Here is a 26,188-nt window from a genome sequence, read left to right on the forward strand (position 1 = left end):
TCCTCACCATCCCTCCCACAGCGCTCCCTCCTCCCTCCTCACCATCCCTCCCACAGCACTCCCTCCTCCCTCCCCTCACCACTTCAGACAAAGCATTCCCTCCTCACCATCCCTCACCACCTCGGATAAAGCATTCCCTCCTCACCATCCCTCCCACAGCACTCCCTCCTCCCTCCCCTCACCACTTCAGACAAAGCATTCCCTCCTCACCATCCCTCCCACAGCACTCTCTCCTCCCTCCCCTCACCACCTCGGACAAAGCATTCCCTCCTCACCATCCCTCCCACAGCACTCCCTCCTCCCTCCCCTCACCACTTCAGACAAAGCATTCCCTCCTCACCATCCCTCCCACAACGCTCCCTCCTCGCCTCACATCTCGGACAAAGCATTCCCTCCTCACCATCCCTCCCACAGCGCTCCCTCCTCGCCTCACCCAACCACCGCTCGCCACACGGTGTGCGTCGTCTGCAGACGCTCAGTGCGTACGCCCCTGGTCTACTGCAACAGCCCCTCCTGAACCCACTTCCTGCCCCAGTGAGAGCAGTGGGGCAGTAACACCCCCAGGTTCCCCTCCCGGTCGCAGACGGTCCCGTGGAACCGTGTCCCCGTCGCTGGCTCGGAACCCAGCAGCTGCTTGACGGCCCCTTCACCAGGGGGTCGGGGGCTGTTGGAGGGGTGGCTCAGCAAAGCCCTCCTTTGGGGCTGTTAGGGGCAATGATAAATGCTGGCCTCTGTCTGTGATGCTAAAATCGCCTAAAAAGGAATTTCATAGTTACTGCTTGGGTTATGACTTTGACATATGGAACAGGAATTTAAAAGCAAGGACACAAGGTCGAGCTTTATAAGGTGCTGCGTGGAGTATTGAGAGCTGGTTCGGGCCCCTTGTCTAAAAAAGGATGTGTGAACCGTGCAGGGATTCACAAGAATGATTCTGAGATTGGCAAGTTTGTTGTATGCGGACCGTGTCTCTTTCATAACAATGAGGGAGAATCTCAATTAACCCTATCGAATGTTGAAAGGCCTCAGTAGAGTGGATGTGGAGAGGATGCTTCCTATAGTGGGGGAGTCTAGGACCAGAGGACACAGATAGAGTGGATGTGGAGAGGATGTTTCCTATAGTGGGGGAGTCTAGGACCAGAGGACACAGATAGAGTGGATGTGGAGAGGATGTTTCCTATAGTGGGGGAGTCTAGGACCAGAGGACACAGATAGAGTGGATGTGGAGAGGATGTTTCCTATAGTGGGGGAGTCTAGGACCAGAGGACACAGATAGAGTGGATGTGGAGAGGATGTTTCCTATGGGGGGGTCTAGGACCAGAGGACACAGATAGAGTGGATGTGGAGACGATGTTTCCTATAGTGGGGAGTCTAGGACCAGAGGACACAGATAGAGTGGATGTGGAGAGGATGTTTCCTATAGTGGGGGAGTCTAGGACCAGAGGACACAGATAGAGTGGATGTGGAGACGATGTTTCCTATGGGGGGGGTCTAGGACCAGAGGACACAGATAGAGTGGATGTGGAGACGATGTTTCCTATAGTGGGGAGTCTAGGACCAGAGGACACAGATAGAGTGGATGTGGAGAGGATGTTTCCTATAGTGGGGGAGTCTAGGACCAGAGGACACAGATAGAGTGGATGTGGAGACGATGTTTCCTATAGTGGGGAGTCTAGGACCAGAGGACACAGATAGAGTGGATGTGGAGAGGATGTTTCCTATAGTGGGGGAGTCTAGGACCAGAGGACACAGAGTGGATGTGGAGACGATGTTTCCTATAGTGGGGAGTCTAGGACCAGAGGACACAGATAAAGTGGATGTGGACAGGATGTTTCCTATAGTGGGGGAGTCTAGGACCAGAGGACACAGAGTGGATGTGGAGACGATGTTTCCTATAGTGGGGAGTCTAGGACCAGAGGACACAGATAAAGTGGATGTGGACAGGATGTTTCCTATAGTGGGGGAGTCTAGGACCAGAGGACACAGAGTGGATGTGGAGACGATGTTTCCTATAGTGGGGAGTCTAGGACCAGAGGACACAGATAGAGTGGATGTGGAGAGGATGTTTCCAGTAGTGGGGGAGTCTAGGACCAGAGGACACAGATAGTGTGGATGTGGAGAGGATGTTTCCTATAGTGGGGGAGTCTAGGACCAGAGGACACAGATAGAGTGGATGTGGAGAGGATGTTTCCTATAGTGGGGGAGTCTCGGACCAGAGGACACAGATAGAGTGGATGTGGAGAGGATGTTTCCTATAGTGGGGGAGTCTAGGACCATAGGACACAGATAGAGTGGATGTGGAGAGGATGTTTCCTATAGTGGAGGAGTCTAGGACCAGAGGACACAGATTGAGAGGATGTTTCCTATTACTGTCAGCGTGACCCGGTCTGGCCAATCTCCTCTGACCTCTCTCATTAACGAGGTGTTTCCACCCAGAGCTGCCACTCAGTCGATGGTCTTTTTTCTTTCTCACACAGCGTATTGTGGGAAAGGAAGATGATCTCAGGCCGTGGATCAACACCAGGAATTATGACATTGTAGCCATTATTGAGATTTGGTTGTAGGAGGGGCAGGATTGGCAGTTTGGTATCCTGGGGTTCCGTTGTTTTAGACGTGACGGAGCGGGAGGGATTCAAGGAGGAGGTGAGGCGTTACTGGTCAGGAAAATGACACGGCAGTGTCAGTCAGGGTCCGGTGAGGCATCGTGGGTGGAACTGTGGGATAGGAAAGGCAGGACCACGTTAATGGGGCTGAACTCCCGACCACCCAGCAGTCTGCGGGATGTAGAGGAACAGATTTGTAGAGAGATTGCAGGCCGTGTAACAAACATAAGATTGTTTAGAAGGTGATTTTAACTTTCCACATATTGACCGGAACCCCCAAACTGTAAAAAGATGAGATGGGATAGAGTCTGTCAAATGGGTTCAGTAAGTTTCCTTACACAGAAGTCCCAACGAGAGAGTGTGTCATACTGGATCTGCTATTGGGGAATGAGTCAGGGCAGGTGACAGAACTTTGGATATGGGAGACTTTGCGTGCAGTGATCACAATGCCAATAAAGTCAAAGTAAACATTCAGAAAGATAGGCCTGGCCTGCGGGTTGAGATTCTAAATTGGAGACAGGCCAAGTTTGAAGAAATCAGAAATGATCTGGCAAGTGTGGATTGGGACAGGCTGTTTTCTGCCTCAGGCGGCCTTGGTGAGTGTGAGGCTTCGAAAGTGAAATGTTGAGGGCACAAAGCTTGTACGTGCCCGTCAGAATAAACGGTAACGATAACACGTGTAGGGAGCTTGGTTTTCAAGTGATATTGAGACCCTGGCTCAGAAAATCAGGAGGTGCACAGCAGGAACAGGCAGGTAGGTACAAATGAGGTGCTTATGGAGTATAAGAAATGCGAGAGAACACTTAAAGAAAACAATCAGGAAAGCTAAAAGAGGACGTGAGGTTGTCCTAGCAGACAAGGTGAAGGAGAATCCTAAAGGGTTGCAAGGGACAAGATTGGTTCTCTGGAAAATCAGAATTGTAATTTATGTGTGGAGCCAGAAGGGATGGGGGAGATCTTAAATGATATTTGCTCAGAAGACAGACACAGTTGATAGCAGGGAGGCAAATCGGCATCATGAACCCTGTACAGATTACAGAGGTGGAGGTGTTTGCTACCCCGAGGCAAATCGGGGTGGATAGATGCCCAGGGCCTGCCGGGGTCCTTGGACCCTTTGGGAGGCAAGTGAAGAAGTTGCCGGGACACTGGCCGAGATGTTTTAATCATTCCAGGTGTTATGTTGAAGTTGGATAAGACATTGGCGAGGCCTGATCTGGAGTACTGTGTGCAGCTCTGGTCACCTACCAAACAAGATTGAAAGAGTGCAGAGGATGTTGCTGGGTCTGGCAGACCTGCGTTATGAGGCAAGATTGAATAGGTTAGGACTGTATTCCTTGGAATGTGGAAGAATGAGGGGAGATTTGATAGAGGTGTACAGAATTCTGAGGGGTATTGGGGTAGATGCAAGCAGGCTTTTTCCACTGAGGTTGGATGGGGCTGAAGCTAGAAGTCCTGGGTTGAGGGTGAAAGGTGAAATGTTTAAGGGGAACATGAGGGGAAACTTCTTCACTCGGTGATGAGAGTGTGGAACGAGCTGCCCGCACAAGTGGTGCGCACGAGCTCGATTTCAGTGGGATGGGAGGGATGTGGAGGACTATGGGCCCAGTGCAGGTCAGTGGGAGTGGGCGGTTTAAATGGCTCAGCACAGACTAGATGAGTGAAGGGCCTGTTCCTGTGCTGCCCTGCTATGTCGACTCTGCCGTGTGTGTGAAAATCCCAGGAGATCAGCAGTTTCTGAGAGAGCCACCCCGCCCCATCTGGTGCCAACAGTCTGAGACGAAGCCACTCGTTTCTTCCCCATCTGGTCCGAATGACAGCTGAACCTCTAGACCGTGTCTGCGTGCTCGTACGCTCTGAGTAGCTGCCCCGTGGTTGGCCGGTCAGATATCCGCTTTAACAGGCGGCTGTGCAGGTGTACGTGCCCACCGAGGCTTCCTCCTCGAATTTGTTATTTTGTGCCGTACTCTGAATTACTGTCGTGTTCAATATCGTGTTTAAATTAAATAACGAGGGTGAACATACTGAGGAATTGACCGTTCAGAAACCGGGGAAGAAGTTTGTTCAGGAGCCTGGACACCGTTCCTTGCAGCAGTTGAGCCTTGTGGCCGTCGAGGGGTTAACTGAGTGCTGTTATGAAGAATGCGAGGCAAACCGCGGCTCTGAAGCCTAGTGTTTGACGCAGAGATCTCTTAACCGCAGTGGAAACTCTGAAGTCGGGCGGTTTGCAGACAGCTCCGGGGCTTTCCTCTCACAGCTGCCGGAAGCAGGAGGCGTGCGAATCCCCCAACACCCAACCTCTTGCTCTGTCGCCCTGCCCACCCAGTGGTCGGTGTTCCTCCGGGGAGCCGCTCCCCCACCGGCGACTTCCGGGGTGACCCAGCCTGACGCGGTCTCGTCGTCACGTGCACGGTGCTGGGGGTTGGGTACGAGGGTGGTTCCCTCTCGTTCAGCTGTGAGGGAAGTGGAGGATCCTCCACTACACATCGTAGAGACAGGGAGGGTGCTTCCTCCTCCCTGCCGCCCTGCTGTCAGGTGCCCCTACGCCCCCCTCCCCACTGCCCCAACTGGCGGCTGCCCACGGTCCACTCTCTCCCTGCCCGCTACCACCTCACCCGCAGTGCGCACCCCTCACCCTCCCTTCCCACCGCTTCGCCCGCAAGACGCAGCCCAGATTCTCCAACACAACCGCCCGAGCCCACCCACAGGTTCCCCTTATCGCCATTTTCAACGCTGGGACTCATTTTCTTGTGGGCATACGCTCAGTAACTCCATAATGGAGTCTAAAGGTTGTGGGAGAATTTGAGTGAAATTATTTCTCTGGTTCAAGAGCCCGATGGTTGGGGAATTAATGGTCAGAAATCCATGGCCGTCCCTGCACCGTCACTTGGTCTGAAGCCCGGAGCTCCCTCCCCAGGGAACCCCCCGAGCCAGGAAGGACTGCAGCAGCTCACCACATGCCCCCCTGTGGTAAACTATGTGTATACCTGTCTGGACATGCCCCTCTGCTGACTGCTCCTGTGGCTCCTCCCACTGACCCCTGTACAAAGGCGATTGGAGGCACTGCTCCTCCCTCAGTCTCCAGGATGTCCTGGTCACGTTTGCAGCTAATAAAAGTCGATCTCTCACCTCCCGTCTCCGAGAGTTATTGATGCTGCATCACACCCCACCTCACCTTCTCAAGGCGCAATTGAGGAATGGCAATAAATGCCAGAGGGACAAATTAAAGTGAGTCTCGAGCGCAGGGTACAGGCCGAAGAGCGGGTGCCATTGCTGGCGCAGAGGTCCGACCACTCCCCCTCCGGATCCTAGTCTCAAGGAGAGTGGCCTGGATCAGATTCTGAGCTGGGATCTCCTCACACAAAAACATCGCACCACAGGCCCTTCGGCCCACAGTGTCTAACCTACTCTAAGATCAAGCTAACCCAGGTATATCATGGGCCAATAGCCTGCAGCAAGGGAAAACCTTCTCACACACGTCACCCTCCATTTTTCTGTCAACCATACGACAATCTAAGAGTCTCTTAAATGTCCCTAATGTATCTGTCTCTACACCACCCCTGGCAGGACGTTCCACACACCCACCACTTACCCCCGATCACCTTAAATGTCCCTAATGTATCTGTCTCTACACCACCCCTGGCAGGACGTTCCACACACCCACCACCTACCCCCGATCACCTTAAATGTCCCTAATGTATCTGTCTCTACACCACCCCTGGCAGGACGTTCCACACACCCACCACTTACCCCCGATCACCTTAAATGTCCCTAATGTATCTGTCTCTACACCACCCCTGTCAGGACGTTCCACACACCCACCACTTACCCCCGATCACCTTAAATGTCCCTAATGTATCTGTGTCTACACCACCCCTGGCAGGACGTTCCACACACCCACCACTTACCCCCGAACACCTTAAATGTCCCTAATGTATCTGTCTGTACACCACCCCTGTCCCATCCACGTACCGACCCAGACTCCTCACCCTCCCGTCCACGTACCCACCCAGACTCCACACCCTCCCGTCCACGTACCGACCCAGACTCCGCACCCTCCCGTCCACGTACCGACCCAGACTCCGCACCCTCCCGTCCACGTACCCAGACTCCGCACCCTCCCGTCCACGTACCCACCCAGACTCCGCACCCTCCCGTCCACGTACCCACCCAGACTCCGCACCCTCCCGTCCACGTACCGACCCAGACTCCTCACCCTCCCGTCCACGTACCCACCCAGACTCCACACCCTCCCGTCCACGTACCCACCCAGACTCCTCACCCTCCCGTCCACGTACCGACCCAGACTCCGCACCCTCCCGTCCACGTACCGACCCAGACTCCGCACCCTCCCGTCCACGTACCCAGACTCCTCACCCTCCCGTCCACGTACCCACCCAGACTCCGCACCCTCCCGTCCACGTACCGACCCAGACTCCGCACCCTCCCGTCCACGTACACACCCAGACTCCTCACCCTCCCGTCCACGTACCAACCCAGACTCCGCACCCTCCCGTCCACGTACACACCCAGACTCCTCACCCTCCCGTCCACGTACCCACCCAGACTCCACACCCTCCCGTCCACGTACCCACCCAGACTCCTCACCCTCCCGTCCACGTACCGACCCAGACTCCGCACCCTCCCGTCCACGTACCGACCCAGACTCCGCACCCTCCCGTCCACGTACCCACCCAGACTCCGCACCCTCCCGTCCACGTACACACCCAGACTCCTCACCCTCCCGTCCACGTACCCACCCAGACTCCACACCCTCCCGTCCACGTACCGACCCAGACTCCGCACCCTCCCGTCCACGTACACACCCAGACTCCTCACCCTTCCGTCCACGTACCCACCCAGACTCCGCACCCTCCCGTCCACGTACCCACCCAGACTCCGCACCCTCCCGTCCACGTACCGACCCAGACTCCGCACCCTCCCGTCCACGTACACACCCAGACTCCTCACCCTCCCGTCCACGTACCCACCCAGACTCCACACCCTCCCGTCCACGTACACACCCAGACTCCGCACCCTCCCGTCCACGTACCGACCCAGACTCCGCACCCTCCCGTCCACGTACACACCCAGACTCCTCACCCTTCCGTCCACGTACCCACCCAGACTCCACACCCTCCCGTCCACGTACCGACCCAGACTCCGCACCCTCCCGTCCACGTACACACCCAGACTCCTCACCCTTCCGTCCACGTACCCACCCAGACTCCGCACCCTCCCGTCCACGTACCCACCCAGACTCCTCACCCTCCCGTCCACGTACCCAGACTCCTCACCCTCCCGTCCACGTACCCACCCAGACTCCGCACCCTCCCGTCCACGTACCCACCCAGACTCCGCACCCTCCCGTCCACGTACCGACCCAGACTCCGCACCCTCCCGTCCACGTACCGACCCAGACTCCTCACCCTCCCGTCCACGTACCCACCCAGACTCCGCACCCTCCCGTCCACGTACCCACCCAGACTCCGCACCCTCCCGTCCACGTACCGACCCAGACTCCGCACCCTCCCGTCCACGTACACACCCAGACTCCTCACCCTCCCATCCACGTACCGACCCAGACTCCGCACCCTCCCGTCCACGTACACACCCAGACTCCTCACCCTCCCGTCCACGTACCGACCCAGACTCCTCACCCTCCCGTCCACGTACACACCCAGACTCCGCACCCTCCCGTCCACGTACACACCCAGACTCCTCACCCTCCCGTCCACGTACCCACCCAGACTCCGCACCCTCCCGTCCACGTACCGACCCAGACTCCGCACCCTCCCGTCCACGTACCGACCCAGACTCCGCACCCTCCCGTCCACGTACCCAGACTCCTCACCCTCCCGTCCACGTACCCACCCAGACTCCGCACCCTCCCGTCCACGTACCCACCCAGACTCCGCACCCTCCCGTCCACGTACCGACCCAGACTCCGCACCCTCCCGTCCACGTACACACCCAGACTCCTCACCCTCCCGTCCACGTACCGACCCAGACTCCGCACCCTCCCGTCCACGTACACACCCAGACTCCTCACCCTCCCGTCCACGTACCCACCCAGACTCCACACCCTCCCGTCCACGTACACACCCAGACTCCTCACCCTCCCGTCCACGTACCCACCCAGACTCCTCACCCTCCCGTCCACGTACCCACCCAGACTCCACACCCTCCCGTCCACGTACCCAGACTCCTCACCCTCCCGTCCACGTACCCACCCAGACTCCGCACCCTCCCGTCCACGTACCCACCCAGACTCCGCACCCTCCCGTCCACGTACCGACCCAGACTCCGCACCCTCCCGTCCACGTACCGACCCAGACTCCTCACCCTCCCGTCCACGTACACACCCAGACTCCTCACCCTCCCGTCCACGTACCCACCCAGACTCCACACCCTCCCGTCCACGTACCCACCCAGACTCCACACCCTCCCGTCCACGTACACACCCAGACTCCTCACCCTCCCGTCCACGTACCGACCCAGACTCCTCACCCTCCCGTCCACGTACCCACCCAGACTCCTCACCCTCCCGTCCACGTACACACACAGACTCCTCACCCTCCCGTCCACGGACCCACCCAGACTCCTCACCCTCCCGTCCACGTACACACCCAGACTCCTCACCCTCCCGTCCACGGACCCACCCAGACTCCACACCCTCCCGTCCACGTACACACCCAGACTCCTCACCCTCCCGTCCACGTACCGACCCAGACTCCTCACCCTCCCGTCCACGTACCCACCCAGACTCCTCACCCTCCAGTCCACGTACCCACCCAGACTCCTCACCCTCCCGTCCACGTACCCACCCAAACACCCACCACTCTCTGTGTGAAGACGTTCTGCTGAAATATTTCATCTTGCACCTTTAACCCCTGACCTCAGTGCAGAAAGCCTCCTTCCATTTACCCTTCTGTAGCCCTGATCACTTTGTTGAGCTGCATCAAATCTCTCGGTAGAACTTGGGCTGAGGGGAATGGGTACGCGGAGGGGGTGTGGCGGACTTTCCCGTGAAGGATCTGCTCTCGGTGACTGACGGTTTGTGGTCCCACCGTGCCAGGGGCTGTGTTTGTGACGTTGAATGTGACCCTGGTTTTCCCCCTCCTGCCTCTTCCAGACCAAATCATGGAAGACCTTTTTCACGGCCATGCACTGGACTTTCCGAAGATCAAACTCCTGGGTACAACTGGCGGGACACGAGGGTGAGAACACAGAGTGAATGCACTCGGGGTAGGGTGTATGTGTCCCTCGGAAGGTTGTTCTCTACAGTGTGGCGTCTGGGACGAGAGGGCACAGATAGAGTGGATGTGGAGAGGATGTTTCCTATAGTGTTGGAGTCTAGGACTAGAGGACACAGATAGAGTGGTTGTGGAGAGGATGTTTCCTATAGTGTTGGAGTCTAGGACCAGAGGACACAGATAGAGTGGATGTGGAGAGGATGTTTCCTATAGTGGGGGAGTCTAGGACTAGAGGACACAGATAGAGTGGATGTGGAGAGGATGTTTCCTATAGTGGGGGAGTCTAGGACCAGAGGACACAGATAGAGTGGATGTGGAGAGGATGTTTCCTATAGTGGGGGAGTCTAGGAGTAGAGGACACAGATAGAGTGGATGTGGAGAGGATGTTTCCTATAGTGGGGGAGTCTAGGACCAGAGGACACAGAGTGGATGTGGTGAGGATGTTTCCTGTAGTGGCGGAGTCTAGGACCAGATGACACAGATAGAGTGGATGTGGAGAGGATGTTTCCTATAGTGGGGGAGTCTAGGACCAGAGGACACAGAGTGGATGTGGTGAGGATGTTTCCTGTAGTGGCGGAGTCTAGGACCAGATGACACAGATAGAGTGGATGAGGAGAGGATGTTTCCTATGTTGGGGTAGTCTAGGATCACTGGGCACAGATAGAGTGGATGTGGAAAGGATGTTTCCTATAGTGGGGAGTCTAGGACCAGAGGACACAGATAGGTGGATGTGGAGAGGACGTTTCCTATAGTGGGGGAGTCTAGGACCAGAGGACACAGATAGAGTGGATGTGGAGAGGATGTTTCCTATAGTGGGGGAGTCTAGGACCAGAGGACACAGATAGAGTGGATGTGGAGAGGATGTTTCCTATAGTGGGGGAGTCCAGGACCAGAGGACACAGATAGGTGGATGTGGAGAGGACGTTTCCTATAGTGGGGGAGTCTAGGACCAGAGGACACAGATAGAGTGGATGTGGAGAGGATGTTTCCTATAGTGGGGGAGTCTAGGACCAGAGGACACAGATAGAGTGGATGTGGAGAGGATGTTTCCTATAGTGGGGGAGTCCAGGACCAGAGGACACAGATAGAGTGGATGTGGAGAGGATGTTTCCTATAGTGGGGGAGTCTAGGACCAGAGGACACAGATAGGTGGATGTGGAGCGGAGGTTTCCTGTAGTGGGGGAGTCTAGGACCAGAGGACACAGATAGGTGGATGTGGAGCAGATGTTTCCTGTAGTGGGGGAGTCTAGGACCAGAGGACACAGATAGAGTGGATGTGGTGAGGATGTTTCCTGTAGTGGCAGACTGTAGGACCAGATGATACAGATAGAGTGGATGTGGAGAGGATGTTTCCTATAGTGGGGGAGTCTGGGACCAGATGACACAGATAGAGTGGATGTGGAGAGGATGTTTCCTATAGTGGGGGAGTCTAGGACCAGAGGACGCAGAGTGGATGTGGTGAGGATGTTTCCTGTAGTGGCAGACTCTAGGACCAGATGATACAGATAGAGTGGATGTGGAGAGGATGTTTCCTATAGTGGGGGAGTCTGGGACCAGATGACACAGATAGAGTGGATGTGGAGAGGATGTTTCCTATAGTGGGGGAGTCTAGGACCAGAGGACGCAGAGTGGATGTGAAGAGGATGTTTCCTATAGTGGGGGAGTCTAGGACCAGAGGACACAGATAGAGTGGATGTGGAGAGGATGTTTCCTATAGTGGGGGAGTCTAGGACCAGAGGACACAGATAGAGTGGATGTGGAGAGGATGTTTCCTATAGTGGGGTAGTCTAGGACCAGAGGACACAGATAGAGTGGATATGGAGAGGATGTTTCCTATAGTGGGGGAGTCTAGGACCAGAGGACACAGAGTGGATGTGGAGAGGATGTTTCCTGTAGTGGGGGAGTCTAGGACCAGAGGACACAGATAGAGTGGATGTGGAGAGGATGTTTCCTGTAGTGGGGGAGTCTAGGACCAGAGGACACAGATAGAGTGGATGTGGAGAGGATGTTTCCTATAGTGGGGGAGTCTAGGACCAGAGAACACAGATAGAGTGGATGTGGAGAGGATGTTTCCTATAGTGGGGTAGTCTAGGACCAGAGGACACAGAGTGGATGTGGAGAGGATGTTTCCTGTAGTGGGGGAGTCTAGGACCAGAGGACACAGATAGAGTGGATGTGGAGAGGATGTTTCCTATAGTGGGGGAGTCTGGGACCAGATGACACAGATAGAGTGGATGTGGAGAGGATGTTTCCTATAGTGGGGGAGTCTAGGACCAGAGGACGCAGAGTGGATGTGGAGAGGATGTTTCCTATAGTGGGGGAGTCTAGGACCAGAGGACACAGATAGAGTGGATGTGGAGAGGATGTTTCCTATAGTGGGGTAGTCTAGGACCAGAGGACACAGAGTGGATGTGGAGAGGATGTTTCCTATAGTGGGGGAGTCTAGGACCAGAGGACACAGATAGAGTGGATGTGGCGAGGATGTTTCCTATAGTGGGGGAGTCTAGGACCAGAGGACACAGATAGAGTGGATGTGGAGAGGATGTTTCCTATAGTGGGGGAGTCTGAGACCAGATGACACAGATAGAGTGGATGTGGAGAGGATGTTTCCTATAGTGGGGGAGTCTAGGACCAGTGGACACAGATAGTGAATGTGGAGAGGATGTTTCCTATAGTGGGGGAGTCTAGGACCAGAGGACACAGATAGAGTGGATGTGGAGAGGATGTTTCCTATAGTGGGGGAGTCTAGGACGAGAGGACACAGATAGAGTGGCTGTGGAGAGGATGTTTCCTATGTTGGGGGAGTCTAGGAGATAGAGGGCAGAGGGAGGGCCGGCGTCGTCCTCGAGGGCAGAGGGAAGGCGGGCGTCGTTTCAGGCTCTGATGTTTTGCTCTCCACCCCCACCCCTCCCCAATCTGCCCCTCTCCAGGGCACTTTCGGCCGAGCGAAGGAGGCCTGATCCTGAAGAAGTTCAGCGGGACGGAGAGCGGTTGCCTGGAGACGCTGATGGGCGACGTGCTGAAGCCCTTCGTTCCCACCTACCACGGCGTGGTGGAGAAGGAGGGGGAGCGCTTTATCCAGATGGAGGACCTGCTGGCTGGTCTGAGCGCTCCCTGCATCATGGACTGCAAGATGGGCGTGCGGTGAGCCGAGGGGGCGGGAGGGGCTTCTGTGGACCCCCTGGTCTGGTTTCGCCTTTGGCTCAGTCAGGCCCAATGAACACCAGGTTTGGTTCAGGCTGTCAGCCCCCACCTGCATCTGTTCTTGCCCCCGCCTGCATCTGTTCTTGCCCCCTCCTGCATCTGTTCTTGCCCCCTCCTGCATCTGTTCTTGCCCCCGCCTGCATCTGTTCTACTTTATTCAGTCCTTGACCAGCTCTGGGATTCATAGAAACACAGAAAACCTACAACTCAAACCCCCACCCCCCCCCGGCGCGATTTAATGATGTCCCTCTGACAGCCTGGCGACCAGGATAGGGCACAGTACTCCGTGTGCAGTCTGACCACCGTCGGGTTCCTAACGTGACTTCCCAAGGGACAGCCCGGACCTCTTCACCGCTCTGCCGGACCCCTTCACCGCTCTGCCGGACATCTTCACCGCTCTGCCGGACCCCTTCACCGCTCTGCCGGACCCCTTCACCGCTCTGCCGGACATCTTCACCGCTCTGCCGGACCCCTTCACCGCTCTGCCGGACATCTTCACCGCTCTGCCGGACATCTTCACCGCTCTGCCGGACCCCTTCACCGCTCTGCCGGACCCCTTCACCGCTCTGCCGGACATCTTCACCGCTCTGCCGGACATCTTCACCGCTCTGCCGGACCCGCTCACCGCTCTGCCGGACCCGCTCACCGCTCTGCTGCTGCCTCCAGGCCCTGACTTTCCACTCTCCATTCCTGCCCTGGTTTAACTTCTCAGGGTTAATAATTTGGCACTTATCTGAGTTGAAGTCCTACTGACATTGCTTGTCCCACTTCCGCGGTAGACCTCAGTCTGAAACCTCTGCCCCCAGATGGAGGGGAGTGGGGATTCGAACACCTCCTCACTCTGGTGTGGCAGGGGCAGCCCTGGAATTGCTTCTAATCCTTGATTCCCACCCCCCCCCCCCCCCCGTTATGTCCACTTCCAGAAGTCACAGAAATGAAGGGCTCCCATTGGCCACGGCCCACTAGCCAATCATGTCGCTGTTGTGGAAGTTCTTAACTGTTATTGGCTCCCATGTCAGAAAACAGGACAGGAGAACAGGCCCTTTGCCCCATTAACTAAACTAGTAAGTTAGCTAGTAACCTAACTAAAGTAATCTCTTGTGCCTACACAACATCCATATCCGCCCCAGTGCCCAACCAAGGGTTGTTTGGTATCTCCCCCCTCTGTCACCCCGGCAACGCCCACACACTGAACAACACTTTACTTACACATCTCCTTTCAACTTTCCCTTCTCACCTTCAGTCCCTGCCTGCCCTTTAGTTCTGGAAATTTCAACCCTGGAGAAAAATTGATGCCTCTCGTAAGCTCATGACACACACGGACGCAGTCAGACACGTCACTTATCCCGACCCGTCACCGTAGCGACGGCCCCTGCCTTGAACAGCGAGGGCCCCCTCCCCGCTCACCAGCTCTGCCCGTTGCCAACGGCCCCCTCCCCGCTCACCAGCTCTGCCCATTGCCGACGGCTCCCTCCCCGCTCACCAGCTGTGCCCGTTGCCGATGGCCCCCTCTCCGCTCACCAGCTCTGCCAGTTGCCGACGCGCGAGGGCCCCCTCCCCGCTCACCAGCTCTGCCAGTTGCCGACGCGCGAGGGCCCCCTCCCCGCTCACCAGCTCTGCCCGTGGCCGAGGGCCCCCTCCCCGCTCACCAGCTCTGCCCGTGGCCGAGGGCCCCCTCCCCGCTCACCAGCTCTGCCAGTTGCCGACGCGCGAGGGCCCCCTCCCCGCTCACCAGCTCTGCCCGTGGCCGAGGGCCCCCTCCCCGCTCACCAGCTCTGCCCGTTGCCGACGGCCCCCTCCCCGCTCACCAGCTCTGTCCGTTGCTGACGCGCGAGGGCCCCCTCCCCGCTCACCAGCTCTGTCCGTTGCTGACGCGCGAGGGCCCCCTCCCCGCTCACCAGCTCTGCCCGTTGCTGACGCGCGAGGGCCCCCTCCCCCGCTCACCAGCTCTGCCCGTTGCTGACGCGCGAGGGCCCCCTCCCCGCTCACCAGCTCTGCCCGTTGCTGACGCGCGAGGGCCCCCTCCCCGCTCACCAGCTCTGCCCGTTGCTGACGCGCGAGGGCCCCTCCCCGCTCACCAGCTCTGTCCGTTGCCGACGGCCCCCTCCCCGCTCACCAGCTCTGCCCGTGGCCGAGGGCCCCCTCCCCGCTCACCAGCTCTGCCCGTTGCTGACGCGCGAGGGCCCCCTCCCCGCTCACCAGCTCTGCCCGTTGCTGACGCGCGAGGGCCCCTCCCCGCTCACCAGCTCTGTCCGTTGCCGACGGCCCCCTCCCCGCTCACCAGCTCTGCCCGTGGCCGAGGGCCCCCTCCCCGCTCACCAGCTCTGCCCGTTGCTGACGCGCGAGGGCCCCCTCCCCGCTCACCAGCTCTGTCCGTTGCCGACGGCCCCCTCCCCGCTCACCAGTTCTGTCCGTTGCCGACGGCCCCCTCCCCGCTCACCAGCTCTGCCCGTTGCCGACGGCCCCCTCCCCGCTCACCAGCTCTGCCCGTTGCCGACGGCCCCCTCCCCGCTCACCAGCTCTGCCCGTTGCCGACGGCCCCCTCCCCGCTCACCAGCTCTGCCCGTTGCCGACGGCCCCCTCCCCGCTCACCAGCTCTGCCCGTTGCCGACGGCCCCCTCCCCGCTCACCAGCTCTGCCCGTTGCCGACGGCCCCCTCCCCGCTCACCAGCTCTGCCCGTTGCCGACGCGCGAGGGCCCCCTCCCCGCTCACCAGCACTGCCCGTTGCCGACGGCCCCCTCCCCGCTCACCAGCTCTGCCAGTTTCCGTTGCCGACGGCTCCCTCCCCGCTCACCAGCTCTGCCAGTTTCCGTTGCCGACGGCTCCCTCCCCGCTCACCAGCTCTGCCCGTTGCCGACGCGCGACGGCCCCCTCCCCGCTCACCAGCTCTGCCAGTTGCCGACGCGCGACGGCCCCCTCCCCGCTCACCAGCTCTGCCAGTTGCCGACGCGCGAGGGCCCCCTCCCCGCTCACCAGCTCTGTCCGTTGCCGACGGCCCCCTCCCTGCTCCCCAGCTCTGCCCATTGCCGACGGCCCCCTCCCCGCTCACCAGCTCTGCCCTTTGCCGACGGCCCCCTCCCCGCTCACCAGCTCAGCCCGTTGCCGACGTGCGACGGCCCCCTCCCCCGCTCACCAGCTCTGCCCGTTGCTGACGCGCGAGGGCCCCCTCCCTGCTCACCAGCTCTGCCCGTTGCCGACGCGCGAGGGCCCCCTCCCCGCTCACCAGCTCTGCCAGTTTCCGTTGCCGACGGCTCCCTCCCCGCTCACCAGCTCTGCCCGTTGCCGACGGCCCCCTCCCCGCTCACCAGCTCTGCCCGTTGCCGAAGTGCGAGGGCCCCCCTCCCCGCTCACCAGCTCAGCCCGTTGCTGACGCGCGAGGGCCCCCTCCCCGCTCACCAGCTCTGCCCGTGGCCGACGGCCCCCTCCCCGCTCACCAGCTCTGTCCGTTGCTGACGCGCGAGGGCCCCCTCCCCGCTCACCAGCTCTGCCCGTGGCCGACGCGCGAGGGCCCCCTCCCCGCTCACCAGCTCTGCCAGTTGCCGACGCGCGAGGGCCCCCTCCCCGCTCACCAGCTCTGCCAGTTGCCGACGCGCGAGGGCCCCCCTCCCCGCTCACCAGCTCTGTCCGTTGCCGACGGCCCCCCTCCCCGCTCACCAGCTCTGCCCGTTGCCGACGGCCCCCTCCCCGCTCACCAGCTCTGCCCGTTGCCGACGGCCCCCTCCCCGCTCACCAGCTCTGCCCGTTGCCGACGCGCGAGGGCCCCCTCCCCCGCTCACCAGCACTGCCCGTTGCCGACGGCCCCCTCCCCCGCTCACCAGCTCTGCCAGTTTCCGTTGCCGACGGCTCCCTCCCCGCTCACCAGCTCTGCCCGTTGCCGACGCGCGACGGCCCCCTCCCCGCTCACCAGCTCTGTCCGTTGCCGACGCGCGAGGGCCCCCTCCCCGCTCACCAGCTCTGCCAGTTGCCGACGCGCGACGGCCCCCTCCCCGCTCACCAGCTCTGTCCGTTGCCGACGGCCCCCTCCCTGCTCCCCAGCTCTGCCCATTGCCGACGGCCCCCTCCCCGCTCACCAGCTCTGCCCTTTGCCGACGGCCCCCTCCCCGCTCACCAGCTCAGCCCGTTGCCGACGTGCGACGGCCCCCTCCCCGCTCACCAGCTCTGCCCGTTGCTGACGCGCGAGGGCCCCCTCCCTGCTCACCAGCTCTGCCCGTTGCTGACGCGCGAGGGCCCCCTCCCCGCTCACCAGCTCTGCCCGTTGCTGACGCGCGAGGGCCCCCTCCCCGCTCACCAGCTCTGCCAGTTTCCGTTGCCGACGGCTCCCTCCCCGCTCACCAGCTCTGCCCGTTGCCGACGGCCCCCTCCCCGCTCACCAGCTCTGCCCGTTGCCGAAGTGCGAGGGCCCCCTCCCCGCTCACCAGCTCTGCCCGTTGCCGACGGCCCCCTCCCCGCTCACCAGCTCTGCCCGTTGCTGACGCGCGAGGGCCCCCTCCCCGCTCACCAGCTCTGTCCGTTGCCGACGGCCCCCTCCCCGCTCACCAGCTCTGCCCGTGGCCGACGGCCCCCTCCCCGCTCACCAGCTCTGTCCGTTGCTGACGCGCGAGGGCCCCCTCCCCGCTCACCAGCTCTGTCCGTTGCCGACGGCCCCCTCTCCGCTCACCAGCTCTGCCCGTTGCCGACGGCCCCCTCCCCGCTCACCAGCTCTGCCAGTTGCCGACGCGCGAGGGCCCCCTCCCCCGCTCACCAGCTCTGTCCGTTGCCGACGGCCCCCTCCCCGCTCACCAGCTCTGCCCGTTGCCGACGGCCCCCTCCCCGCTCACCAGCTCTGCCTGTTGCCGACGGCCCCCTCCCCGCTCACCAGCTCTGCCTGTTGCCGACGTGCGAGGGCCCCCCTCCCCGCTCACCAGCTCAGCCCGTTGCCGACGCGCGACGGCCCCCTCCCCGCTCACCAGCTCTGCCCGTTGCCGACGCGCGAGGGCCCCCTCCCCGCTCACCAGCTCTGCCCGTTGCCGGACGCGCGAGGGCCCCCTCCCCGCTCACCAGCTCTGCCCGTTGCCGACGCGCGAGGGCCCCCTCCCCGCTCACCAGCTCAGCCCGTTGCCGACGTGCGACGGCCCCCTCCCCGCTCACCAGCTCTGCCCGTTGCTGACGCGCGAGGGCCCCCTCCCCGCTCACCAGCTCTGCCCGTTGCTGACGCGCGAGGGCCCCCTCCCCGCTCACCAGCTCTGCCCGTTGCTGACGCGCGAGGGCCCCCTCCCCCGCTCACCAGCTCTGCCCGTTGCCGACGCGCGAGGGCCCCCTCCCCGCTCACCAGCTCTGCCCGTTGCCGACGCGCGAGGGCCCCCCTCCCCGCTCACCAGCTCAGCCCGTTGCCGACGCGCGAGGGCCCCCCTCCCCGCTCACCAGCTCTGCCCGTTGCCGACGCGCGACGGCCCCCTCCCCGCTCACCAGCTCTGCCCGTTGCCGACGCGCGACGGCCCCCTCCCCGCTCACCAGCTCTGCCCGTTGCCGACGTGCGACGGCCCCCTCCCCGCTCACCAGCTCTGCCCGTTGCCGACGTGCGACGGCCCCCTCCCCGCTCACCAGCTCTGCCCGTTGCCGACGTGCGACGGCCCCCTCCCCGCTCACCAGCTCTGCCCGTTGCCGACGTGCGACGGCCCCCTCCCCGCTCACCAGCTCTGCCCGTTGCCGACGTGCGACGGCCCCCTCCCCGCTCACCAGCTCTGCCCGTTGCCGACGTGCGACGGCCCCCTCCCCGCTCACCAGCTCTGCCCGTTGCCGACGGCCCCCTCCCCGCTCACCAGCTCTGCCCGTTGCCGACGGCCCCCCTCCCCGCTCCCCAGCTCTGCCCGTTGCCGACGGCCCCCTCCCCGCTCACCAGCTCTGCCCGTTGCCGACGGCCCCCCTCCCCGCTCACCAGCTCTGCCCGTTGCCGACGGCCCCCTCCCCGCTCACCAGCTCTGCCCGTTGCCGACGGCCCCCCTCCCCGCTCACCAGCTCTGCCCGTTGCCGACGGCCCCCTCCCCGCTCACTCGTCCAACGCCGGCGGGCTCCTGATCTTCCTCTTACTCATGGGAACCTCTTCCCCTCCCCTCAGGACCTACCTGGAGGAGGAGCTGACGAAAGCTCGGCTGCAGTTGACCCTCCGTAAGGACATGTACCAGAAGATGACCAAGGTGGACCCGGCGGCCCCCACACCAGAGGAGCACCAGCAGGGGGCCGTGACCAAGCCCCGCTACATGCAGTGGAGAGAGACCCTCAGCTCCACCGCCACCCTCGGCTTCCGCATCGAGGGTATCACGGTACGGGCCCCTCACGCTGATCGAGGGTATCACGGTACGGGCCCTGCACGCTGATCGAGGGTATCACGGTACGGGCCCTGCACGCTGATCGAGGGTATCACGGTACGGGCCCTGCACGCTGATCGAGGGTATCACGGTACGGGCCCCTCACGCTGATCGAGGGTATCACGGTACGGGCCCCGCACGCTGATCGAGGGTATCACGGTACGGGCCCCGCACTCTGATCGAGGGTATGACGGTACGGGCCCCGCACTCTGATCGAGGGTATGACGGTACGGGCCCCGCACGCTGATCGAGGGTATCACGGTACGGGCCCCCGCACGCTGATAGAGGGTATCACGGTACGGGCCCCGCACGCTGATAGAGGGTATCACGGTACGGGCCCCGCACGCTGATCGAGGGTATCACGGTACGGGCCCCGCACTCTGATCGAGGGTATCACGGTACGGGCCCCGCACTCTGATCGAGGGTATCACGGTACGGGCCCCGCACGCTGATCGAGGGTATGACGGTACGGGCCCCGCACGCTGATCGAGGGTATCGCGGTACGGGCCCCGCACGCTGATGGAGGGTATCGCGGTACGGGCCCCGCACGCTGATGGAGGGTATCACGGTACGGGCCCCGCACTCTGATCGAGGGTATCGCGGTACGGGCCCCGCACGCTGATGGAGGGTATCGCGGTACGGGCCCCGCACGCTGATGGAGGGTATCGCGGTACGGGCCCCGCACGCTGATCGAGGGTATCGCGGTACGGGCCCCGCACGCTGATCGAGGGTATCACGGTACGGGCCCCGCACACTGATCGAGGGTATCACGGTACGGGCCCCGCACGCTGATCGAGGGTGAGGCCCGTCCGTCTGCGCTGGTGGCACTGGCATCTCCCTCCTGTCTGATGGGATCTGCCGGGACTGGCACGAGTGTGGAGTTATAGGGGTACAGGCTCTTTGGCCCATTCTTCAATGCTGACCCAGAGGTCTGCCTGAGATGGTCCTGTTCACCTGTATCCCTCTAAACCTTTCTCATCCATACACCCACCTTCCATATACCCCGTTATCCTAAACCTGTGCCCCTACTCTGGGGGAAAAAGATTCCGACCATCTCTATCTGCACGGTACAGGCCTTTCGACCCACGATGTTGTGCCAGCCTTTTAACCTACTCTAAAATCAATCCTCCCCGGCCTCTGTCATCCATGTGCCTCTTTAGGGGTTTCTTAAATACCCCTAAAGGACCTTCCTTATACTGCACCCCTGGCAGGGTGTTCCATACACTTACAACTTAACTCTGGCCCCCCCACCCCTGCACTTCCCTCCATTCACCTTAAAACTCTGCACCCTCATGCCTGCCCGGGGGCAAAGGTGCTGCTGTCCACCCTGGCCAAGCCTGTTATTACGGACGCCTCAATCAGAGGACAGAGCTCTGAAGAGAGAAAGGCCTAGCTCGCTCAGCCTGACGTGCTCTGTAGTCCAGGCAACTCCTCTGCACCCTCTCCAAAGCTTCCACATCCTTCCTGTAGTGAACGTAATCTGGTCTATTAGAGCAGCAACGCCCCTCAATCACATGAATAATAAAGGCCAACGCAGCAAGCACCTTCTCAACCACCCTGTCAACTTCTGCGGCAGGTTTCAGGGGTCTGTGGATGTGAAGCCTCGTATTAAAAATCCTGTCATTAACTCGGTACTCTGTCTTCAAATTTGTATAACGTCTTTCGTAGTTTTATAACTTCTAGAACAACGCCCTTGTAATGTTGTAAATTCTAGAACTGTGCCCTCCATAATTTTTTTATAAGTTCCAGAACTCCGTCCTTGTAATTTTCTGAATTCTGGAACCAGGTCCCTCGTAATTTTACAAATTCTAGAACTCTGACCCACATAATCGTGTAGATTCATTCCAGGGGTGTTCCCGGCAGCTTCTCGGTGAACCTCTTCTACACTCTCTCGATTGCTGAAACACCCTCCCTGTGGCAAGTCGATTGTACAATTCACCTGCAAACTTGGCAGCAAAACCATTGATTCCATCATCGGAATCGCTGACATATGACGGGAAGAGAGGGGGATCGATCCGTTGCTAATCACATCGACAGACGAGCAGACGTTAATGTCTCTATCAGGTGAAAGCAGGGAGTAAGAGTCATGGCATTAGCATGGCCGTGAGGCTCTTTGGCCCATTTAGACTGGCCTGTCTCCTCACCCCAGTGACGGTGCACAGTCTGGTGCTCTGACTCGGTTTTCACCCACCTTCCTGCCCTGGGACAGTGAGCTTGGAGGGGCCGGTAGGGAGGGAGGAGGGAGGAGCGGACCAGAAGGAGACACGTCCCCAAGGGTGTGCGGAGGATCAATGGAACGTACAGCACCTAAACCACCTCCCCTCCCCGTGCCTATGCCAGGTGGACGGTGGGGCAGTCCCAAGTGGAAATGATCTGCCCCCAATCCGCGGGGGGGGGGGGGGGGGGGGCACGCAGGCAATGGGCCGAATGCTGTTGACGGGACTGTCACAATCCCCTTGCAGATGGAGAGCGGGTCGATTCTGAAAGACTTCAAGAAGACGAAGACGAGGGAGCAGATCATCACCACCTTGACTCGTTTCACTGAGGGACACCTGGGTGTGCTGGTGGGTCTTCCCATTCCCGGGTACGCCGACGTCTCTGCGCCTCCGGTGGGCAGTGGGAGGGGCGCTGGAGTTGTACAGCGGGCTGACACGTCACGGCGGTGCTGCCCGTGGGCATCAATCTCATTTACCCACACTTACTGAGCCGAGAGCTTGTGCCGATCTCTCCGCTGTAACGAGGGTGTGTGCCAAACCCATCCCCACCATCTTTATCATCTGCCCTTGAAACACTCTGATACATAAATGATAAGGGTTTCTCAGCAGTACTCCAATAGATCCCATTCACCATTTTATAGATCTGCACAGCTTCTCTGACATGTCTGTCCCAGCTCTGCGAGTGTGCGATGGGACGGTGCGGAGGGAGATTCACTCTGTGTCTGACCCCGGGAGTGTGTGATGGGACGGTGTGGAGGGAAGGTCACTCTGTGTCTGACCCCGGGAGTCTGTGAAGGGACGGTGTGGAGGGAGATTCACTCTGTGTCTGACCCCGGGAGTGTGTGATGGGACGGTGTGGAGGGAGATTCACTCTGTGTCTGACCCAGGGAGTGTGTGATGGGACGGTGTGGAGGGAGGGTCACTCTGTGTCTGACCCAGGGAGTGTGTGATGGGACGGTGTGGAGGGAGCTTCACTCTGTGTCTGACCCAGGGAGTGTGTGATAGGACGGTGTGGAGGGAGGGTCACTCTGTGTCTGACCCCGGGAGTGTGTGATGGGACGGTGTGGAGGGAGATTCACTCTGTGTCTGACCCCGGGAGTGTGTGATGGGACGGTGTGGAGGGAGGGTCACTCTGTGTCTGACCCCAGGAGTCTGTGACGGGACGGTGTGGAGGGAGATTCACTCTGTGTCTGACCCCGGGAGTGTGTGATGGGACGGTGTGGAGGGAAGGTCACTCTGTGTCTGACCCCGAGAGTGTGTGATGGGACGGTGTGGAGGGAAGGTCACTCTGTGTCTGACCCCGAGAGTGTGTGACGGGACGGTGCGGAGGGAGATTCACTCTGTGTCTGACCCCGGGAGTGTGTGACGGGACGGTGCGGAGGGAGATTCACTCTGTGTCTGACCCCGGGAGTGTGTGACGGGACGGTGCGGAGGGAGATTCACTCTGTGTCTGACCCCGGGAGTGTGTGACGGGACGGTGTGGAGGGAGATTCACTCTGTGTCTGACCCCGGGAGTGTGTGACGGGACGGTGTGGAGGGAGATTCACTCTGTGTCTGACCCCGGGAGTGTGTGACGGGACGGTGTGGAGGGAAGGTCACTCTGTGTCTGACCCCGAGAGTGTGTGATGGGACGGTGTGGAGGGAAGGTCACTCTGTGTCTGACCCCGAGAGTGTGTGATGGGACGGTGTGGAGGGAGGGTCACTCTGTGTCTGACCCCGGGAGTGTGTGATGGGACGGTGTGGAGGGAGGGTCACTCTGTGTCTGACCCCGGGAGTGTGTGATGGGACGGTGTGGAGGGAGGGTCACTCTGTGTCTGACCCCGGGAGTGTGTGATGGGACGGTGTGGAGGGAGGGTCACTCTGTGTTTGACCCCGGGAGTGTGTGATGGGACGGTGTGGAGGGAGGGTCACTCTGTGTCTGACCCCGGGAGTCTGTGACGGGACGGTGTGGAGGGAGATTCACTCTGTGTCTGACCCCGGGAGTGTGTGACGGGACGGTGTGGAGGGAAGGTCACTCTGTGTCTGACCCCGAGAGTGTGTGACGGGACGGTGTGGAGGGAAGGTCACTCTGTGTCTGACCCCGAGAGTGTGTGACGGGACGGTGTGGAGGGAGGGTCACTCTGTGTCTGACCCCGGGAGTGTGTGACGGGACGGTGTGGAGGGTGTTACAGTTTGTCCAGATCAGTTTCGTACTGTTCCCATGTTCGGGCGGGGAGAGGACACGCCCTGGTAATGAGTTGCTGGAGGAGATTCGATGCTGTGATCTGGGGAAATACCTGTTGTGTGCTTTGTCAGCACGGCAAGCCCGTGCAGTAATGCCAGTTCTGGCAGCTTTCCCAGTCTGGCTTGGCTCCCATCCCAGCATTTGACAAATTCATTTTGACCCGGCGGTTAATTTCATCTGGCAAGGCTGACATGAAAGGACTTGCAGTTTGGATCCAATCCCCCTGTTATGAATCTGCTCACCACAGCCGTGTCCTGACACAACTCCGGATGCCCGGGGCGGGGCGTGGAGTGTTATTGTCGTTGTGGAGTTTTGCAACGATGAGTGTCTGTGCTGAGTGAGCCGCTCCCCTCCTCTTTCCTGCCCCGGTGCCTGTTGTAATTGCCCCCACCCCCGGCCATTTCACCTGGTTGTCGTAGAGCTCAGAAACAGGCCCTTCAGCCCCTCTTATCCGTGTTCAGGTGTTAGTCTGCCTCGTCCCACGTCCTTGAGATTAAGGTGATTGCGGGACAGACTGGCAAGCAGGAGTTTCTGACGGGCTCTCCCCGTGTCTTTTCTCCCCAGACTGGATACCTGGAGCGGCTACAAGCCATAAAGGAGGCACTGCTACAGTCCCAGTTCTTCAGGTCCCACGAGGTACGTTAGCAGATTCTAACTGAGGTGGTTCATTCTGCCGGAAGCTCAGACTGGGAGCGTTCAAATTCCCGGCTGGCTAACGCCACTCCCTCTGGGAGACTTCCCCAGGCCTCATCCCGTTTCTGGACACCTCTCCCTGCCCCGTTGCCGTGCGGTAACGCCGTGAGGTATAGGAGCAGATGGGCCATTCGGCCCATCGAGTTTGCTGCACCAGTCCATCACGGCTGATTTATCATCCCTCTCAACCCCATTCTCCTGCCCTCTCCTTTTAACCTGTGACACCCTGACTGATCGAGAACCTACCAAGCTGCACTTTTAATATGTCTCGGCTTCCACAGCCGTCTGTGGCAACGAATTCCACAGATTCACCACCATCTGGCTAAAGAAATTCCTCATCAACAGTATTCCAAAGGGACATTTTTCTATTCTGAGGCTGTGCCCTCTGGTCCTAGACTCCCCCACTATAGGAAATATCCTCTCCACATCCACTCTATCTGTGCCCTCTGGTCCTAGACTCCCCCACTATAGGAAACATACTCTCCACATCCACTCTGTCTGTGACCTCTGGTCCCAGACTCCCCCACTATAGGAAACAACCACTCCACATCCACTCTATCTGTGTCCTCTGGTCCCAGACTCCCCCACTATAGGAAACATCCTCTCCACATCCACTCTATCTGTGCCCTCTGGTCCCAGACTCCCCCACTATAGGAAACATCCTCTCCACATCCACTCTATCTGTGTCCTCTGGTCCTAGACTCTCCCACTATAGGAAATATCCACTCCACAGCCACTCTATCTGTGACCTCTGGTCCCAGACTCCCCCACTATAGGAAATATCCTCTCCACAGCCACTCTATCTGTGTCCTCTGGTCCTAGACTCCCCCACTATAGGAAACATCCTCTCCACATCCACTCTATCTGTGTCCTCTGGTCCTAGACTCCCCCACTACAGGAAACATCCTCACCACATCCACTCTATCTGTGTCTTAATAAACTGGTAAGGAAGGCGGGCTCTGTCGTGGGCAAAGTACTGGAGAGTTTAACATCGGTAGCTGAGCGAAGGGCGCTGAGTAGGCTACGGTCAATTATGGATAACTCTGAACATCCTCTACATAGCACCATCCAGAGACAGAGAAGCAGTTTCAGCGACAGGTTACTATCGATGCAATGCTCCTCAGACAGGATGAAGAGGTCAATACTCCCCAATGCCATTAGGCTTTACAATTCTACCGCCAGGACTTAAGAACTTTTTAAAAGCTATTATTAATGCTTTTTGAGATGGTGATTTAGATGCATATCATATTTTTTTTTTACTGAGTTATTGTATGTAATTAGTGTTGCTTCAACAAGTGTATGGGACATTGGAAAAAAAGTTGAATTTCCCCATGGGGATGAATAAAGTATCTATCTATCTATCTATCTATCTATCTATCTATCTATCTATCTATCTATCTATCTATCTATCTATCTATCTATCTATCTATCTATCTAAATATCCTCTCCACAGCCACTCTATCTGTGTCCTCTGGTCCTAGACTCCTCCACTATAGGAAACATCCTCTCCTCATCCACTCTATCTGTGTCCTCTGGTCCTAGACTCCCCCACTATAGGAAACATCCTCTCCACATCCACTCTATCTGTGTCCTCTGGTCCTAGACTCCCCCACTATAGGAAACATCCTCTCCACATCCACTCTATCTGTGCCC

The 26,188-nt window shown here is 59.5% G+C and overlaps 1 protein-coding gene across 2 annotated transcripts in view; it reads left to right on the plus strand.

Annotated features, from left to right (window-relative positions):
* LOC140717820 (inositol-trisphosphate 3-kinase B-like) overlaps window positions 1-26,188 on the plus strand; it is a 61,113-nt gene that overhangs the window by 30,452 nt on the left and 4,473 nt on the right. For both annotated transcript variants that reach the window (XR_012096623.1, XM_073031541.1), the window contains exons 2-6: window positions 9,733-9,817; window positions 12,784-12,997; window positions 19,153-19,357; window positions 21,865-21,966; window positions 24,407-24,478. Coding sequence is in view for 1 of the 2 variants with exons in the window: in XM_073031541.1 (XP_072887642.1) it covers window positions 9,733-9,817; window positions 12,784-12,997; window positions 19,153-19,357; window positions 21,865-21,966; window positions 24,407-24,478 (678 nt within the window). In the remaining variant the exon portion in view is untranslated. The remainder of the gene's footprint in view (window positions 1-9,732; window positions 9,818-12,783; window positions 12,998-19,152; window positions 19,358-21,864; window positions 21,967-24,406; window positions 24,479-26,188) is intronic.

This window comes from Hemitrygon akajei, chromosome 28 (assembly GCF_048418815.1).
Source record: "Hemitrygon akajei chromosome 28, sHemAka1.3, whole genome shotgun sequence".
Classification (NCBI taxonomy): Eukaryota; Metazoa; Chordata; class Chondrichthyes; order Myliobatiformes; family Dasyatidae; genus Hemitrygon; species Hemitrygon akajei.